This window comes from Podarcis erhardii (assembly GCF_964252035.2).
Source record: "Podarcis erhardii genome assembly, chromosome: 11".
In the NCBI taxonomy this organism is placed as follows: Eukaryota; Metazoa; Chordata; class Lepidosauria; order Squamata; family Lacertidae; genus Podarcis; species Podarcis erhardii.
In genome coordinates, this window is record NC_138501.1 from 1,867,431 (window position 1) to 1,888,093 (window position 20,663).

General features: G+C 41.6%; 1 protein-coding gene across 2 annotated transcripts in view; it reads right to left on the bottom strand.

Moving 5' to 3' along the window:
- Nucleotides 1-3,743: 3,743 nt before the first annotated feature.
- The window catches only part of CEMIP2 (cell migration inducing hyaluronidase 2), a 59,800-nt gene continuing 42,880 nt past the window's right edge, over nt 3,744-20,663 (bottom strand). For both annotated transcript variants that reach the window (XM_081880927.1, XM_081880928.1), the window contains exons 12-24: nt 18,996-19,084; nt 18,076-18,207; nt 17,827-17,862; nt 17,382-17,537; nt 15,893-16,070; nt 15,534-15,749; nt 12,972-13,183; nt 12,017-12,196; nt 9,838-10,057; nt 8,526-8,624; nt 6,086-6,234; nt 4,349-4,452; nt 3,744-4,136 (exon numbers count right to left, since the gene is read on the bottom strand). In XM_081880927.1, the coding sequence (XP_081737053.1) occupies nt 3,940-4,136; nt 4,349-4,452; nt 6,086-6,234; nt 8,526-8,624; nt 9,838-10,057; nt 12,017-12,196; nt 12,972-13,183; nt 15,534-15,749; nt 15,893-16,070; nt 17,382-17,537; nt 17,827-17,862; nt 18,076-18,207; nt 18,996-19,084 (1,968 nt within the window). In that variant the 3' untranslated portion in view covers nt 3,744-3,939. The remainder of the gene's footprint in view (nt 4,137-4,348; nt 4,453-6,085; nt 6,235-8,525; nt 8,625-9,837; nt 10,058-12,016; nt 12,197-12,971; nt 13,184-15,533; nt 15,750-15,892; nt 16,071-17,381; nt 17,538-17,826; nt 17,863-18,075; nt 18,208-18,995; nt 19,085-20,663) is intronic.

Consider the following 20,663-nt stretch of genomic DNA (forward strand, 5'->3'; position numbering starts at 1 on the left):
TTAACCTCTCTAGCAAGCCTGAGTTCATTCTGTGCTTTAGCTTTTCTGACTTTCATAGAATCATAGAGTTGGAAGAAACCACAAGGGCCATCGAGTCCAACCCCCTGCCAAGCAGGAAACACCATCAGAGCACTCCTAACATATGGTTGTCAAGCCTCTGCTTAAAGACCTCCAAAGAAGGAGACTCCACCACACTCCTTGGCAGCAAATTCCACTGTCAAACAGCTCTTACTGTCAGGAAGTTCTTCCTAATGTTTAGGTGGAATCTTTTTTCTTGTAGTTTGGAACCATTGCTCCGTGTCCGCTTCTCTGGAGCAGCAGAAAACAACCTTTTTCCCTCCTCTATGTGACATCCTTTTATATATTTGAACATGGCTATCATATCACCCCTTAACCTCCTCTTCTCCAGGCTAAACATGCCCAGCTCCCTTAGCCGTTCTTCATAAGGCATCGTTTCCAGGCCTTTGACCATTTTGGTTGCCCTCCTCTGGACACGTTCCAGTTTGTCAGTGTCCTTCTTTGTGTCTACACGTGCTGGCTATTTGTTTGAATTCCTCTTTGGTGGTTTCCCCCCTTTTCCATTTTTTGTACACATCCTTTTTTAATCTTAACTCAGTTAAAAGTTCTTTAGATAGCCACCCTGGCTTCTTTAGGCACCTTCCATGTTTCCGTCTCATTGGTATTGCCTGAAGTTGTGCTTTTACTATCTCCCTCTTAACAAACTCCCAGCCATCATGAACTCCCTTTCCTTTTAGTATTACTGTCCATGGGATCTCACCCAGCACTTCCCTAAGTTTTATGAAGTCGGCTTTCTTAAAGTCAAGAAATTGAGTCCTAGTATGCTTGGCTGCTCCTTTCCGCTGTATAGTAAACTTCAGAAGAGCATGATCACTCGCGCCTAATGATCCTTCCACTTCTACCCCACTAACCAGGTCATCAACATTGGTTAGGACCAGATCTAAAATGGCTGTTCCTCTTGTTGCTTCTCCCACTTTCTGGACAATGAAGTTGTCTGCAAGGCCAGTGAGGAATCTGTTTGACCTTATGCTCTTGGCTGAGTTTGACATCCAACAAATATCCGGGTAATTGAAGTCCCCCATTACTACTATCTCCCTTCCTTTTGCATGCTTGGCCATCTGTTCCAGGAAGGCCTCATCTATGTCCTCCGTTTGGCCTGGGGATCTATAGTAAACTCCCACAATGAGGTCCCTGTTATTCTTCTCTCCCTTAATTTTGACCCAAATGCTCTCATGATTGGGAGTAGGCTAAGAGTTGGTGCCTTTGGGGGGCTTCTTGGAGGCATCTGGCTAGCCATTGTGGAAAGCAGATGCTGAACTAGATGAATCCAGCAGGACTCTTCTCATATACTTGTTCTTCTGTTTCTTGAATTTGTGTTTTTGCTCACTCATTTCCCCTCCTTAGCAAAAAATCAAAGTTCTGCTACTACTTATGATGACACTGTATGCAGATTCATACAAAGCTTAGTAAGGATCAGGAACTGAGCTTTGTTAGGTGGGGGTGTCTAGTTTTGGATGCCACAGTCTTTTGATTGTCCGAAGTGCTTCTGTGCCAGCCGCTCCTGCATGGTCTGGTGCCAACTGGCTTTTTGCAGAGGGCACGGGCGTCACTGAGAAAAGCGTACACACCATGCAGTCTTTAAGCAAACTTTAAAAAATTGATGACTGATGTAGTATCATCAAGAGGCTGTGATGTCTTATAGAAGGGCAAACATTTCTTGAAGGAGGGGAGTGTGCGTACAATGCATCTCAGGTGAGATTCGCACTACTAGCTCTTATGGAACAATGTAAAAGAGAAGTGGCTAAACCTGCAGTCCTAACCCCACTTACCTGGAAGCAAGTCCCATTGCACCTTACATTTGTCCCTATTAAAATTCATTTTCTTAGCTTGGGCTCAGTTCTCCAATCTGTTAAGGTCATTTTGAGTCCCGATTGTGTCTTCTGCAGCATTAGCTACCCCTCCCAGTTTGGTGTCATCTGCAAATTTGATGAGCATCCTCTCAATTCCTTCGTCAAAGTCGTTTTTAGAGATGTTGAACAACAATGAGCCCAGGACAGAACCCTGTGGCACCCCACTTGTCACTTTTGACCAGGATGAAGAGGAACCAATGATATGTACTCTTTGGATTTTGTCACGTCAGCTAGCTACAAATCCACCTAATATTTCCCTTGCTCAACCCACATCTTACCATGGGGGACTTTGTCAAAAGCCGTACTGAAATCAAGATATGTCCGCAAGATATGTCCGCAGCACTCCTTTGAGCCATCAAGCTTGTAACTCCATCAAAAAAGAAAAGGAGATTCATCTGCCATGACTTATTTTTGAGAAGCCCATGCTGGGTCTTAGAAATCACAGCATCCTTTTCTAAATGCTCACAGACCAGCTTGAACGATCTGTTCTAGGACCTTTCCTGGTACAAGCTCACTGGACGGTAGTTTAGTTACCTGGGTCTTCTTTCCCGCCCTCCACACAGAAGGCCTCTTGTGCTGTGGTCTGTTTCCTCTTCAGACCTGCCTTCACTTCTTCTAACCCAACCATGTGAGTGGGAGCCATGTGAGTCACCACATGGGAACTTTTTAAGGGGCTACTAAATATTTTCACTTAAACTTTCTTAATGCTCCTTCATCTAGTGAAGGGGAAAGCAAATGTATTCGTTAATATTCATTTAGTAGACATGAACTATAACTGGATGAAGCTATCCAAGGTCTGGCTAACTAATCAACCTTGGGGTAAATTCATGCATTGTAATAGATAGCTTTCTGCCCACCTCATCAAATGGCTCTTATACATACCATGTGACTAACTAGTTTGTTAAGAAAATTCCCAAACTCGGATCCACGGGCGACTCTGGGTCATTTCTCTATGGTAGTCTATCTTAAAGTTTTTGTGTGTTATATGCCTACCACATTTTTAAACTTAAAATCCATTGTTCTATATTGTTTTAAATGTTTGTTTTGCTTGTTTAGTTCCATTTGTGTTTTACGAGCTGGTCTCCAACCGTAATAATAAATTTCATTTCATTTACCATGTGAATAGAGAATGCCGTGGAAACAGGGAAATCTCTGCTTCTCTATGGGCCTCTATGGGCCAATGAGGAGTTGTGGGTTCAGTGTTGTAGGCCCAACTCTATATATCTTTGCCCCACAAGAAGTTAAACAGGCACTGTCCCTACAAAGTTTCAGATGCCAGGTCAAAACTGTTTATTTCAGGAGACCTTTGCACGCTGATTGCTTTTCATGTGTTTTACATTTTTGTGCGTTTGGGATCGTTAAATTCTGGAGGTTTAATTTATGTTTTAAGTTTATGTTTTAAGTGGTTTTATTGTTGTAAACCACTATTAGACCTGCATGTTGAAAAGTGGGATATAAACTTTTAAATAGTAAAAAAAGAACAGAAAATCTCATAGCCTGTTCCATCAGCTCCTAGGCTCTTATGTTCACTGTACATATATGCAGACCACACGGTTCAGTTGGAAAGAAAGAAAATAAGTGACAAATTGTGACGTATAAACTGGCACCCACATTGCAAACATATATGCATGTTTTTAAAGACTTTCAGCCAGTCTAAAGGTAAGATTTTATGTTTTCTGATCCATCCTTCAAGATGACTGACACTTCCAATGTTCTCCTTTCGAAAATGCAAATATATATATATAAAATGAGTAGAAGACAAAAGGCTTTTTATAATAAAGGACAAACATTGAAATAACACCCCCTTACAAAAACTGTTTTTTAAACAAATACTTTAATTCTTTAATATTTTGTACAATCCAAAAGGTGCACAGATGGGCATTCAAGCATTCAGCGTAGGCAAATGTCCATATCAAAAACAGCAAAGTGATGTACTTGGGTACACGTTAAAATTCCATAAAATAAATAAATTAGTTCACATTGTCTTCAGTGTGCATATGCACCTTAATTTCTATTGTGTTCTTGTAGCCTGCTTCAGAAGTTCCAAATCTTTCCGTCGGCTAGTATTTGCTCTGGCACAGCTGTACTCTTCCAGCTGCAGAGGGATATACTTTTCCATTTGGCCCAGGCCCTGTCTTGCAGGACTGGTCAATAGCTTGATCCAAGATGGTTTGAAGTTCCCTCTGAACCCAAAGAAGCCTATGCTCCCTGAAAGAGGAAAAATGTATGTTTCAGAACAGAATACACATCATCAATAACGGGTAACAGATTCAACATTTAAAATGTTCTGTTCCAATATCATAGCAAACTTTGAAAAATTATCAACACTGAATATGAAACAGCAACTTGCACAGCATCTTTTGCATTCCATTTCTAGAAAAGGAAAAGGCACATTTTAATATGTAAAAAGAAGAACACACCCTTGTTGTGAAGATTTGCTGGTTTTGCTGCTCCCAGGGTCATTAAAGCTTGAGAAATGTTAAGGTTTTTTATATTCCCTCTGGTGCTTAATACAACTATAGACCTGAGAGAAAGAAAATGAAGGGATAAGGTTGAAGGGGAGAGAATAACACTGATTTACTGCCACTAAAAAATATCATATTTTAAGTAAATATCTATTGCAAGCTGCTTTGGAAAGGCAGCATATAAAATTGTTAAAATTGGTGACATCATATTCATAGAGCCGTAAATGTGGAACGTCAATATGACTAACACACTTTTCTATAATAAATTGCCATCTGGAGAAAGCAAACTTTTTTAGAAATAAAAATCATGCTTACTTTGCAAATGTCAAAATTTGCATATCCATAACAAATTAATCCAGTGTAGCACATTATACCTACATTTTGTTAAACATGGTAACAAAAAACAAGACCTCTAACAATCAATTTGTATGAATTTATACTGAATTAAAATATCCATAATGCCTAACACATTTGTGACACAATTTAAGCAATCACAATCTCCTTCTTACTTCCTTTTCATTTGATAAAAAGATAATAATTTTCCATTTACATTTTCCTGGTTGTATTGCTTGAGGAAAATGCTATTTTTTCTTCCCAGATGTCTGGAGGGGGAGGGGAATGATAGGCCTCTGCCGTGTGTGTGTGTGTGTGTGTGTGTGTGCGCGCGCGCGTGTGTGAGAGAAGGAGAGAAAGAGAGAGAGAGAGAGAGAGAGAGAGAGAGAAAGAAAGAAAGAAAGAAAGAAAGAAAGAAAGAAAGAAAGAAATCACACTGAAGTTAGGAAGGGATTGTTTTCACTTGCTTTCCAGAACAGTAGTTTTATTTGTCTGACTGTACCAGAAACATCCTCTGAATACTTATTTGAGAGTAAGCCCACCAAAACCAGTGGGGCTTACTTCTGAGTAGACCTGCATAGGAGTGGAACTCTCTACTTTCCTAAAAAAGCAAATTTCTAATTTTGGGGGTTGGCAAAGGTCATCTTGGAAACATATGGGCAGTTCCTGAAGAAGTCTCAGAAGCCTTGTGGAGATGAGGATTCAGTGATGTTTATTGACTTGGTCCTCTTATATGGCTAACAAAAACAGAATTAGGTGAACACAAATCACATGCCTTAGTTGCAAAAGTTACAAAATCAAGCTTTTATGGACATAGAATTAAGATTTCTTCCTAGCATATGCAAGATGTGCCCTGGAATACAACTCCTACTACCCCACCCGCTTTTTAAGTACAGTCGTACCTCGGGGTGAAGTAGCTTTGGGTTGAGTGTTCTCGGGTTGTGCTCTGCGGAGACCCAGAAGTAACGGAGCGCATTACTTCTGGGTTTCACTGCTCACGCATGCACAGACGCTCAAAATGACATCATGCGCATGCGCGAAGCGGCAGATCGCGCTCCAGAGACGCGGGTTGCGTTCGCTTCAGGATGCGAACGGGGCTCCGGAACGGATCCCGTCCGCATCAGGTACCACTGTAACAGAGTACAAGAGTTCTTTCCTTCATTTCAAACACAGAAAGTGAGGTGATATGAACAATTCATAGCAGTAACACAGGTACCTTAAGCACCATTCTCTGAAAAACATTTAAGTATTATGAAAAGAAGCACCTCTGTGCATTTTTAAAAGGAAATGCAAAATAGCTTAAATGCCACTCCCGCAAAAATGCTATTTGCAAGCTGGTGTTTATTCTGTATCACATACCTTTGAGGAATTCCAGTTTTTACATATTCTTCTAGATTCCTTACGTTTGCTTCAGAGAAAAATCTCTCTTTTGTTACTTTGCCAGTGCAGGCATCAATGACTACGGTAAGAACACCCACAGCACTCAAGGGAAACTTAATGCCACTGACCTGAAATTACAGACCTCATAAATCACACTCCCCCCTTTCCCCAAACCAGTAATTTGTAAATAAAATAATCTGCTGTAAATTCACAGTTCCACTGCATTTATCATCATTTGGCTTCCAGATGGCAATAGTGTATTCCTGGCAGTGAACGATTTCCTATGAATTAGTCTTTTCCTTCAAAATCTTTGCTGATAAGATTTCTATGGCCCTCAGGTTAGGGTTTTCCTGTTTTCTTTGTGTAACTGAAGCCACTGACACATATCCATGTCCTTTCAACAACCCCCCTTTGGGCCCTGTAATAATGGCTTCTGATCCAGTGATTACAGAGCTCCAATTATTCTTTCGCTTAGCCTTAGGAAGGCCATCTCCGTCATCAGTGAAAGAGTTGTTCAAAGCCCCTTTTAAAAATCAGAGGAGAACCATCCTCAGAAGCTTCAGTTTGCCATGTTAAGGCAATTAAAAATGCTAATGCCTCAACTCTATTTTCCTCCGATTTCCCTGAAAGATTCAAGTGCATTTACCTGCCCACTGATTCAGTTCTAACCTTCAAACTCTGATGCCTGAAGACCTTCATTTCCCAGCTGCACATTTGGCCCCAAACCAGAACTGATTTTTCATCACTACATTTAACCCCTTAGAGCTGAAGTAAATATCCCCATCTGAGCCATCTAGGAACGGAAGAGCAGCCCTGCTGGATCCTGCCAAAGGCCATCAGTCCAGCCTCCTCTTCTCACAGTGCCCAACCAGATGCCTGTGGGAAACCTGCACTCAGGACTTGAGCTCAGGAGCAACCCCCCGCCCCCCGTGGTCTGCCTCATGAGGGCCAACCGCAGCCTTCATGGCTTGCGGCCACTGACAGCACTCTATCCTCTAATTTAATCATCGCTTTAAGGCAGAGGTGGGGAAGCTGGAGTCCTGCAACACCTGGAGGGCCACAAACCTCATCTGCCCAGCCAATGGTCAGGGATGGTGCGAGTTGCAGCAATATTGTGTTTTAAGTGTTGCAACTTCCCGGGGACCTTAAGAGTGAAGGGTGGGTAATTAATAAATAAAGATAAAGCAACTTCTGGAGTACCACAGGTTACACACCCCTCTGAACATGTAATTGTAGGAAGCCCAGTGCACTACTGACAATCACCACTTTAAGAAATAGTACAGTAGTACCTCAGTTTACAAACTTAATCCATTCCGGAAGTCCGTTCTTAAACCAGGGCATGCCTTCCCTAATGAGGCCTCCCACCGTTCGACTTCCGTTCTTAGACCAAGGTAAAGTTCACAAACCAGGACACTTTTGCGGAGTTCATAAACTGAATCGTTCATAAACAGGGTTGTCCTTAAACTGAGGTACCACTGTATTGACAAAAACTCAGCCCCTTGCAGTTACTTCCAGGTTAATGTCAGACAGATTAGAATCTGATGTTTTCACTGTGCCATGATGTCAGACTACCCAAAATGGGGGACAGGATGCATTTGCATAGCTGGTTGTACAATGGACAGCACAAAAGAATATGTTCTACAGTGTCCGGCACATTCAAAAAACATCCACAATGTCTATAATTTCTGGGGATGTTGAAATATCTGCCCTTGACAAAAGCTGAGGGAAAAATGTTCAGTTGGGCTAACATAAAGGCCCTGTGTTGGACTGGAATCATTATTTTTGAAATATAAGTGACCCTGTTATCTGTTGGATTTAAATCATAGAACTTGGGGAACCAAATTTTATTTACACCTGACTCGATGTTTTGTTTTTCAATGTCCCTTAATCTGGTTTGAATATCGCAATAAATATATTGATCACCTGAATTATACAAGAGTTCCAAGGCAATACCAAAAGATCTGAGTTGAAACCCTCTGGATTTATAAGAGTCCTTAAGTAAGAAAAAAGCAGACTCGAAGGTTGGCAATGGAAATAGCAGTGCAACCAGTATTTTATAGTGCTGGCCCACACCCATTATTCAGTCATGTGCATATCTATTTCTGCACACATTGCCTCCTACTTGATTGAACTTGGGATACGTCTCAAGAAACCTGAGTGTATCTTATTCTAAATCACTAGTATACCCTTTAAATTTAAATTTTACCAATGGTATTTTGAAAACAAATCAATATGCAAAGATGCTGCAAATAACAGGAATGCTGAGGATGCCAAATTATTCTCTTATTCTTTTCCCCCAAGCTTATGCTGATATGGTTTGTTCCTAAATGATCCATTTTCAAACACCTACACAGGTAATGGCATTCCTGCATGATGTTAATAAAGGCTTGTGGTAAAGAAAGATTGCAAGAATACTTACCAAGACATAAGATTCTTCGTTCCTTTGCAATTCAACTGTGTCTGGAGACTGAATTTTCACAAGGAGGTAGGTTTTATGAGGATCACTGGTAAATGCCACCTGAATAGAATACAATGAATGTTTAAAAGTAGCCATTATATGAGTGTATAGTGTATAATTTTTCTCTTAGAACAGGAATGTCAGGTGACAGAAGCCTACTGTGTTGAGATTTGGGTGAGGACTAGAAAAAGTATATTCACAAGTACAGCATCATACAATAAAAGATGGAAAACCTTATATTCCTGTTGAAGCTTTAAAAAGTTGTTCAGTTCATTAAAAGCCTTTTTTTCTGTAAAAGGAAAGCTTCAAAAACACACCGCAGAAAAAAACAGCACAGCACAGAGAAATGTGAAAGAAAGAAAAAACAAAAGCCTCAAAAGCATAGTGGAAAGGCAAGATTAAAGTGATTCTGTTTGGCTTATTTTCCTCAACTTTCCCCAAGCTACATCTTTAGGATCCTCAGCTACACCTGCCCCCTCGGAAGGGTTGGGCTGCAGGGCTGGATCTGCTGCTTTGCTCTTCCCCAATCCCACCTAGGATTCCCTTACAAATAATGTCCAGCTGTGCAGTTTCTGGACAGGCACATTCACCACCCTGTGTATCTGTCTAGCAGCTAACACTGAGAGGCAGTGCTATTAGGAAGAATTTTGCTGGATAAGACCAAGGTCAATCTAGCCTAGGATCCCATTTCTGACCATGGTGATTCAAATGCCTATGGGAAACCCATGAACAGAAATGTGAGGGCAAAAGCCCTCCTGTCTGTGTGTGTTTGTGTGTTTGTGTGTGTGTGTGAGAGAGAGAGAGGGGGGGGAAGAGGGAGAGAGAAACTGTTGTCTATCCACTTCCTGTATAATGGAGCCCTGCTTGGTTGCCGCTTGAGGGTTTCCCATAATGGGAATGTGGTTGGCCACTGTGAGAACAGGATGCTAGACTAGATGGACCACTGGCCTAATTTAGAAGGGCCTTCTATTCTTATTCTTTCAAAATATACATATCATGCAGATGCAGTCATTTCCAAATGATTTCAAGTTTTGCTGAGATTTTAAACATGATGCTGTTCAGCAATGTGATTTCCTAAAACTTCTCATCTTATCTCATCTCATCTCTATCCATCCCATCCTTCAGGCCACCTCATTCTTCTTACATTCAAATCCTGCCCCATTTACTCATGACTGCGAGTGTCCTGTCAACACGGTTGAAAACCCTGGGAGAAACTGCAAGAGGTTATGCGCTAATCAACCATATCGCTCTTGATGCTGTGCCCTTTTCCCACCTGAGTGGAGCCACATTTCTGACAGGAGCCCGTAGTCTTTGTGGGCATTCTTTTCACCACAGTTGGCTTCTGGAAGTACTTTGGGTAAGCTTTTGTCAAGCAGTTACTGACAGACTTTGGCCGAAAGCTGGCCTGAATCTTGACTCTTTCACATCCCCGAAAGGAACAGTAACTGTGGCCATCCCTGTGGTATTTGGCTTGAAGAAACAAAAACAGCAGCCTGTACATGAACACACAAAAACAAAGAACAGATCACACTTTATTACAAAACCAGCAGTGCTGGCACTATTCCTTATTTCACATGGCTCCCATGAGGCCATTTGCCAGAAGTCAGGCTACCTGGTATCTTCACTGTATGTAATGAGCTGAGATTAGAAGCACCTGCTGTAAGGGAGAGGTCTTACCTGTAATCCCAGCTCGTTACAGTACCTGTACAAAAGACACCTGTCAACAGAAGCAATCAATCCAGCAGATTCCAAACTAGCCACCATGACCAAGATCAAAGAGCTGTCCAAGGATGCCAGGGACAAGATTGTAGACCTGCACAGGGCTGGACTGGGCTACAAGACTATTGCCAAGCAGCTTGGTGAGAAGGTGAAGACAGTTGGTGCAATAATTCGCAAATGGAAGAAACACAAAATAACTGTCAACCTCCTTTGGTCTGGGGCTCCATACAAGATCTCATCTCGTGGAGTTGCAATGATCAGGAGAACGGTGATGAAGCAGCCCAGAACTACACGGGGGGAACTTGTCAATGATCTCAGGGCACCTGGGACCATAGTCACCAGGAAAACAGTTGGTAACACACTATGCCATGAAGGACTGAGATCGTGCAGAGCCCACAAGGTCCCCTTGCTCAAGACAGCACATGTACAGGCCTGTCTGCAGTTTGCCAATGCACATCTGAATGACCCAGAGGAGAACTGGGTGAGTGTGTCGTGGTCAGATGAGACCAAAATCGAGCTCTTTGGCATCAACTCAACTCGCCATGTTTGGAGGAGGAGGAATGCTACCTATGACCCCAAGAACACCATCCCCACCATCAAACATGGAGGGGGACACTTTGAGGGTGTTTTTCTGCTAAGGGGACAGGACACCTTCACCGCATCGAAGGGATGATGGACGGGACCATGTATCGTCAAATCTTGGGTGAGCACCTCGTTCCCTCAGTCAGGGCAATGAAAATGGGTCGAGGATGGGTATTCCAGCATGACAATGATCCAAAACACACGGCCAAGGCAACAAAGGAGCGGCTCAAGAAGAAGCACATGAAGGTCCTGGAGTAGCCTAGTCAGTCTCCAGACCTTAATCCCATCAAAAATCTGTGGAGGGAGCTGAAGGTTTGAGTAGCTACACATCAGCCTCGAAATCTTACTGACTTGGAGAGGATCTGCAAAGAGGAGTGGGACAAAATATCTCCTGAGATGTGTGTAGACCTGGTGGCCACCTACAAGAAACGTCTGACCTCTGTAATTGCCAACAAGGGTTTTGCCACCAAGTACTAAGTCATCTTTTGCAAAGGGATCAAATACTTATTTCACTCATTATAATGCACATCAATCTCTGGCTTTTGTCTTCTGGGTTTTTGGGGTTTTTCCTGTTGTTATTCTGTCTCTCACAGCTACAACAAACCTACCATTAAAATTATGGACTGGTCATTTCTTCGTCAGAGGGCAAACAGGCAAATTTAGCAGGGGATCAAATACTTTCCCCCCTCACTGTATGTTGCATCTTTAGTGCATAACCATATAGAGAGGAAGGGGAGGAAAGAAGTAAGATGTATTCTGCAATTCTTCCTCTGTGCAGAGTGCACTGTTTGCACAGATTGCTGGGAAGCCTGGTGGGACAACAGGGCGGTCTGAAAGAATGCATTCAAACCTTGGGTGGGTAGGGAAAGCCCTACCCAGAATGACCTGAGAAGGGTAACAAAAGCATTTGTTGAATGTAAACTTCATGTTTTTCTGTGTACTCAGAACAGCCTACACTGCAGTGACCTTTGCGGAATTGACAGTTTGATAAACTACTGCATACATAACCACAAATCCTGATGATTCCTCTTAGAATTACATTCATGCTATAGCTCTCCACTGACAAAAACCAAGTCATCCAGTTCTTATAGATACTAAAAAACTGAACATTTAATTATACTACAAATTATGGTTTTGTGGCAAATATCTACCCAGTGCTGTTATCAAAATAAAACTTTCTCTCCATTCGACTATTCTGCAATTCCGCCATTGAAGATACAGACACATAATCCTCCACACTATTGGGAGGTGCAGGCCTCCGGAATGCATCAGAAGTTACTTGAAAAGTAGTGTCTGGTGGGTAGCAGAGACCCACCCGAATCCAGTCATTCCTGAAAACAGAAAGTGACAAAAACATTACCATATGCTTATAAAAAATTTTTCATTTGCTGCTTGCGATGGTTATCATTCAGCATGACCACATAGTACTAAAATGATTTCTAATACTGTTTACAAGTATGCTTACCACAGAAACAAGAAAATTCCTAGTTTCAACTGTAATTCCTAGTTTACAGATGTGGAAGTAAAATTAGCTGCAGCAGAATGAACAAAGTTCTTTGGGAACTATTTTAGCTATAATTTTAAACAAAGACCTTCCAAAGTTCTGTCCACCATGCCATACTCATTTTGTGTGAATACTGAGCATATTTTTTCACAACATAATACTACTGAAAGGTTGAAAGGACTGCTCGGAAAATTAGAACAAAAGAGAGAAATCTTCTGCTCCACAATGTTCTTTTGATAAGGACACAGGAACATTCAATGTGGCTTGCACATGAGGACAGCCTGATGACTTGTGCCACAGAACAACTTGGTTTTCTTGTCTGAGAGGAAGTTTAAATCATTTATTAAATCAAGCTAGCCAATTTGCATTGTTAGTGCTGTCAATGAGGATTGTGCTATGATATAAACCATGTGTTCTTCCTTTTGTTGTCATTGCTGTTTGTCTACGGCTGATAAGAGTTTTGCTCAGTTTGTAATAATACATTATTATACTTCAAAAACTAACAAAGAAATACATGCTTCACATTGCTTTATGAGGTAGATGAGAGTTCATGGAATATATCTGCATTTTTAAACAAAACTGGACATTGAAAGGCAACCTACTTGTTGAAGTTAATGAGGTACAGAAATGTTGTTTGTGGGGCTTGTCCATTCCAATGTATTGTGTAGCCCTTCTGAAGCATCACCACAGGCTGGTATTGCTGGTAGTCAGCTTTCTGATTATTAATCCCTCTCAGTATCATAGGACTGGAAGGGTATTCATCTCGCACCATAGTCATGGTAAGATTCTGTGGATTCCGTGTCTGAATGTACACCTAACAGTTATCAAAACAGAATAAATATGTAAAAACTAGGATAGATTATACCACATCAGTTGCAAACAGTCCAGCTCTCAGTTGTTTGGATGGCCTAGAGGATATCTAAATATATTTGGATAACAAAAACTTTGAATTAAGAAAAAATGGTTGTTTACCACTGGATTACATGACATACTTAATGGAAAGTTTTGATAAAGTCCCTCTGCTCATACAAGACCTCAGTTGGAAACCAAGATCAGAAACCATTGTTTGGTGGTATTGGCCACTGTTACACCATCCCCTTCAATAATAGTAATAAAATTTTGATATGATGACAAGCTATGGCTAGTGTTAAATAGGAAGTGGAAAAGGGGCCACATAGGAGAGAGGAAGGAGACTTCTTGGATCCCCCAAGACATGACTGCCTGGACAGAGCAGGTAGAAACAAAACTTCTTCCAGGAATTGGGGGGAAGACATCTACTTCTGCTTCATTGACTATGCAAAAGCCTTTGACTGTGTCGACCACAGCAAACTATGGCAAATTCTTAAAGAAATGGGAGTGCCTGATCACCTCACCTGTCTCCTGAGAAATCTCTATGTGGGACAAGAAGCTACAGTTAGAACTGGATATGGAACAACTGATTGGTTCAAAATTGGGAAAGGAGTACGGCAAGGCTGTATATTGTCCCCCTGCTTATTTAACTTATATGCAGAATTCATCATGCGAAAGGCTGGGCTGGATGAATCCCAAGCCGGAATTAAGATTGCCGGAATAAATATCAACAACCTCAGATATGCAGATGACACAACCTTGATGGCAGAAAGTGAGGAGGAATTAAAGAACCTTTTAATAAGGGTGAAAGAGGAGAGCACAAAATATGGTCTGAAGCTCAACATCAAAAAAACTAAGATCATGGCCACTGGGCCCATCACCTCTTGGCAAAGAGAAGGGGAAGAAATGGAGGCAGTGAGAGATTTTACTTTCTTGGGCTCCATGATCACTGCAGATGGTGAGAGCAGCCACGAAATTAAAAGACGCCTGCTTCTTGGGAGAAAAGCAATGACAAACCTAGTAAGCATCTTAAAAAGCAGAGACATCACCTTGCCAACAAAGGTCCATATAGTTAAAGCTATGGTTTTCCCAGTAGTGATGTATGGAAGGGAGAGCTGGACCATAAAGAAGGCTGATCGCCGAAGAATTGATGCTTTTGAATTATGGTGCTGGAGGAGACTCTTGAGAGTCCCATGGACTGCAAGAAGATCAAACATATCCACTCTTAAGGAAATCAGCCCTGAGTGCTCACTGGAAGGACAGATCGTGAAGCTGAAGCTGAGGCTCCAATACTTTGGCCACCTCATGAGAAGAGAGGAGTCCCTGGAAAAGACCCTGATGTTGGGAAAGATTGAGGGCACAAGGAGAAGGGAGTGGAAGGCAGTTTAAGACAGGAGTGCCTGGCATGCTCTGGTTCATGGGGTCATGAAGAGTCGGACACGACTAAATGACTAAACAACAACACTGTACTCTTTATATGGAACCATAGTAGTTCTACAGTTTTTTTAAAATAAAGGAAGTACTTTATGACAGACCAAGAGCTAAAGTAAAAGAATAAAATAAAGTGACTTGCCCTATGCCTTTTTCAGTATTTGTATGAAATGATAACAAAGAATGGAGTTCAGAGGTTCCCGCCTCTAAGCTGTGCAAATATGATAAAGGAAGTCTTTTTTCTCTGTGAGTGCTGGTTCTGTCTTCATACATCTAATCCTGCACTTGATGAAAAAGTTTGCCCTCTTCCTATTCATTGTTTTAAAAATAGCGGACAATTTGGGAGCAGGGAGATGGTATATGAGTGTGAAAGAGAGAACCCATTCAGTAGGCTCAGCTCTGAATATAAATAAGGATGTAAATCAGAAATAACAAGCTGGGGCCCAAGTACCACAGGCTGCCCTCAGTCTGATGTCATGTGACCCTTGGTCTAATTTAATGCACATATAAGCAACAAAAGGAAAAGAAGGGAAAGGGCAGGGGCAGAAAGAGAGACAGAAACAGGGGACACAGCCCTCAGCCACTTTTGCTTCTGGTCTGGCCCACCTCTCAGACAGACAGACAGACAGACAGACAGACAGATCAATCAATCAATCAATCTATCAATCTTTTTATTTGTACCCTCCCCTCCCCAGCCGGAGCCAGGCTCAGGGCAGCTAAGATCATGAAACTAAGACAGTATACAAAGACAAAGGGGGGGGGAGACTGCCCATCCCTTGGCATAAAGAATTCTACTATAACTTTTATAAAAATTGGAAGAAATGGGTAAACAGTAACATCAGCTGCTCAAGTTTTATGCATATTAACAATGGCCTCTCTTTAACCTGAGCAAAGGTCCCACTGCAGAGCACACCATTCCACCTGGTGAGATTAACACAGTCAGGATGTCGAATCAGGTAGTTATCCATTCTGCCAACATAGGTGTCCTTGTAGCCAGTCACAGATCCATCAACATCATGAAATATTGAGTTCTTGTCGCCATCCAGATCAGCCTCTTCAAACCAAGGCCCAGGTTTACCGAAAAAGACTTTCAGAGAAACCTTAAAAGACAAGAGCAACATTAATTTTATGGCAATAATCTTTTATCAATAAATATTTGTTTGTTGTACCCTGCATTTCCACCAAACATTGCTCAGTCATCCTTTCCCCATTTGGGAAAAGCAGCTTCAATCTGAAAATTTACCTGTTCACCAAACTTCACAAGAGAAATATTGTTTTGGGGGGTAATTTGCCAGGTGTTTTTCATTAGGAACCCAATTGCACTAGTGAATCTATCTGGAGTTGGCACAAAATTGTTGAATGTGCACTTGGAGAGACGTATAGGTCCATCATAAATCTGAAAGCCTCTGATGGGATACGTCCTGTTAAAAGTAGATAGGTACATATTTAGAGACCCCTTTTTGCCTGCAGCAGCCAAGTACACTTCTTTACTTAGATATGGACTAGGCAGACAATATCCATGGCACTCCACCCAACACAGTGAGAGTTACTTCTGAGTAAACATGCATAGGATTAAGCTGTATATATAAAATATTCGTGGCTAAAAGAATTTAAATGCAATACTGAGACAGTATTTGTGTTTTTTTAAGGTTCTAATTGCAAACAATGCATGCTTATTCTGGCCAATATCCACACCCAATTAATATAACTCCTATTTCTACTCTATCTCAAGGGCTCAGCACTCAGCCTTTTTTTAAAGTAATGATCCTTATTTAAATACAGGAATTTATGAACTCTAACCTTATTCTTTCTACTCTAATTATCCTAAGGGCATCTGCAGACAGCTGAATCCCCTGTAGCTGGTTAAATAGGAAAGTGGAGGAAGGTATTGAAGAGGTACCAATTAGCAGGTAGATTTTGTGCAATAGTCCAACTTTTGCACTTTGATCTTGCTCATTTCTAGCCTATCATTCAGACTAGCATGGTAAGCCTAAAACTTGTTAATACTGTTAATTAGAGTGCCCAAGCCTCCAAAGGACTTTATTTGCAAGCAGCTTTAGGAAATTGGTCACAAATGCTCATTGTCCAATTGCCACTGACGGCTGCCAGCAGACTTAAACTGACTCCCTCCACATCAACTCTCTCGTGTATGTGGTTCTACTTGCACCTTGACATGAAGCTATCATTCTAGGAGACAGCAAATATTCTTTTTTTAAGCAAGCAGGTCTCCTGCAAGGTCAGCAAGAGATCCAGACTCTTTTACTGACAGGAATGCGAAGCGGAGTCAAATTGGCATTCCCAAAGCTGAACAAACATTTTCCCTAAAAGGTCACTAGAGCTCTTTCATCTCCTTTAACAGAAATGCAAACACTGTGTAAGAAAAACTGCAGGGGTTGTGAAACACAAAAGGTAATTTAAAAGAGCCTTACTTGGAGGCCTGCCCACATGAATGTCCCAGTGCGTAAGTGCATGTCTGCTCTAACAAAAAGGTTCAGGAGCAAGTCAATGGGAAGAAGATGGGATCCAGGAGGATCTCTCAAGACATGAATGTGCTTGGACAGGATGGCGGGCAAGGGGAGCTGGCATGTGCCAAAAATAAAAAGAAGAGAGCTGGAGAAACCCAACTTCAACTCAGAAATTGAGAGTAAGATATTTGTAGAGTTTCTCACAGGGAGGGGAACAAGAGCTGCGCCCCTGGAAACGTCACTCTGTTTCAGGCACTGTATGCTTACCGGTTTCTAGGCAAAGTACGATTTTTATTGTTTATTCCTCCAGTGCCCCAGTATTTGTTTTGGCCGCCTGAATTGCCATAATTATTGCTTTCACCAACAAACAGAGAGTCTGATACATCCTGGCTGGAGCCTTCATCACTTGGGAAGCTTCCATCACTACAAATAATAATAATAATAATAATAATAATAATAATAATAATAATAATACTTTCAACTACAACCTTGCTTATTTAAGAACCTGAACAGAATATTCTCTACCTGTGCAACACAGCAGCTAAAAACTACTGAAGCTATCTGCGAAAGCCAGCAGGGCAGCGTTGCCTCTGACCTGGAGTCCAACAATAACTTAGGCACAGACTTGTTAGGATCTGTTTTCTGATTTGACATCTAAAACTTCAAAGGAGACAGACTAATACAGAAGTAGTAAAAATGAAACAGCACTAACCTGGCAAAGGTTAAGCCTATTCCATTGTCAGCAAAACTAGAAGAGAAAAAACAGCCAATTATTTCAGGAAAAACACCAATAACCTAAACCTAAAGCACCAATCCAGATAGGTGAAAATGACGATAGTTTACATTTCCAGAAATTGGCAGGACAGAGTTTTACCTGTACAGTCACCTTGTGCAAGTCTGTTCAAGATAGCTGTTTAATTTACTTTAACAATGTGTAGGTATTTGCTGAAGGGCAACCTACCCAGAGTTCTGAATAATGATTTCCCCTCCTCTGACCCAAGCTCCATGGTCATTATTTTTATAAGCTATTAGCCTGTCTATGAGAGCTGCAACTCGGGGCTTTGCAGGATCTGCATCTTGATGTGGTCGAAACCTTGAAAAAGAAGGGAGGGGATGTGAATGGACCTGCACACCTGCAATTCTGCGTACATCAGTATAAAAACGACAGCACCTCACACAAATGTTTACAAAAAATCAGCTCAAGCACACATGCATACTGCAAAAAAGAAACAGGTTTTACTTTTGAATTCCAAGGGTCTTTGTCACTAAGCAAAACCTAATTTCCATAGCATAAAGCAATCCCCAGTAATCTCATACTGGAAAAGGACAACATACCCACAGATGCAGATGCTTCAGTCCTGGAGGGAATTTATTGCTGAAGCTTTCCTCCCTTTTATTTATGAGAGAGTGGAAAAAAGTAAGAAAAATGCTGCAAGTACTTAATGGCTACCTAATTCTAGAACACAAAATCCAGTGGTGTTTGGAATGCTTCTATCTACGCAGAGGGCTGTGCACAGGTAGAGCAGTGGTAATGGTAATTGGGAGACTGACCAACCCTTCTCTATACACCCCATGGTGTATAGAGTGTGCCCATGGACCGCAATTCAACAAACAGGAACAGGCAGAACTGAATGAAACAGCAACAACATGCTTGCACTTCAGTGGTAGCCTTTGGGGGGTGGGGGAGTAACAACTGGAAGTGTTTCACTATCCAGATGATTAATAAGGCTGCAAAAATTGTGGATTCAGCAGCCAAAACATGTGCACAACTACATTAAGGCATTCCATGTGCATTAAACTAGGGTTTGCAAATTCTGGACAACAAAAATAACACTCCTGTATTTAATCCTCAATCATTTCCTTCCACATAGTATGTTCTACCTTGCATTATTGTCCAAACACAGATACTCCCTTTTATCATCAGCACTTGCATTGGTAGTTTTCACACCTTTATCAATGAACAACCCAGCCTGCAATAATAAAAAGATACAAATAACTTTGTAACCAGTATGGTGTTTATAGTCTTGCAGTTCTTAATTACAACAGCTAATATGAGAAGGAAAAAGTGCCTGGGAACATATTCTTGAAGCTTTCACAGACTGAAAGAAATCAGGAGAGTCTTGTCTCCTGCATTAGAAACTGAACATATCAGAATATTCCACCCACTATACTATCCTAGGTCACAGCCAGTAAAATGCCATCTTCTTCTCAAGCAGCCATCTCACGGATGTGAAGAGTTTGTGTTACCACACCTAAGACTTGGAATGTGTTTTCAGCTAAAATTCTAGGACTCCAGGACAATGAACTGGAAAATGTCAGCATGCATTCTTTCTATTTGCAGAACCTACCTAGCATGTCCACAATAATATGAAGCCTTTCCTTTGGCTTGGCTGGTGTTGAAAGAACACCAAGAAAATGTTGGAAGGACATCAAAAACCAATTGGAAAGATGACAAGAATATGAAAAATTATGGCAATGTCAAGTTCATTCCAATGAGGCAATTAGTCATAGTCAATTTCTGAATGTAGTCAAGTAGTGTGATTTTGCTGGGCTCTTTGGAGATGCTCAGAATGCCTATCTGGCCACGAATCCTGAGAAAAGATGGGTCTGTCTGGAATTGGGGAGAGGGCGTCAGGGAGGAGGTTATTGGTTTTGTTTGTTACTATGGTATGCATTTTTGTGTTTTTATATTGTAAACCACCCTGTGATCCTCAGATGAAGGGCAGTACAGAAATGTAAAAAATTACTGTACTTTTCCAGGTATAAGCCTATTTTTTTAAATTTAAAAATCATGTTCAAAATTAGGGGTCTTCTATACATGGGTAGTGCATTGTGGGGCATGGGATTGGTTGCTGCCACAAGTTGGAGATTGTTATTGGTGGCTGCTGAAAGGGCTGTTGTTGATTGGCTGTCACTGCAGCAATTGGCTTTTTCAGCGATGGGAAAGAGGATAGGTTGCTTTGTCTACGTGCGCAAGCAGCATTGTCAGTCTGGCGGGTGAGTGACTTTTTGCATTTCCCCATAAAAAAGCCCAACAACTATGCCCCCCCCAAAAAAAGCTCAAGAACTTGGGGAATCCCCCCTTTTCTTAATTTTGGTCCCCCAAAACTGGCAGGGTGTGTGTGTTATACACAGGGGCATGTTATACATGGAAAAGTACGGTAAATGATATTCATAATCATTTGCAATTACCGTATTTTTCAATCCATAAGACGCACTTTATTCCTCCTAAAAAGTAAGGGGAAATGTCTGGGCGTCTTATGGAGCGAGTGTGTGGTCCCTGGAGCTGAATCACCAGAGTGCAGGGACGAAAATTGGATCGTGTGTCACGGAGGAGGGAAGGCTGCAGAGAGGAGGCTGCTGGGGTTCCTGTATCGGGCATATTTTAGTGTGTGTGTGTGGAGGAGTGTGAGTCGTGTTGCTGCACGGGAGAGTGTGTGGTTAAAGGGGGCATTTGGGCGTTTGAGTGTCCTTGTGTGTGGAGCCTCTCAATCTGTACAGCATCCCAAGGCTACCGTTTGTTCATCAGCCCTGTTCCCCTTGTCTAAT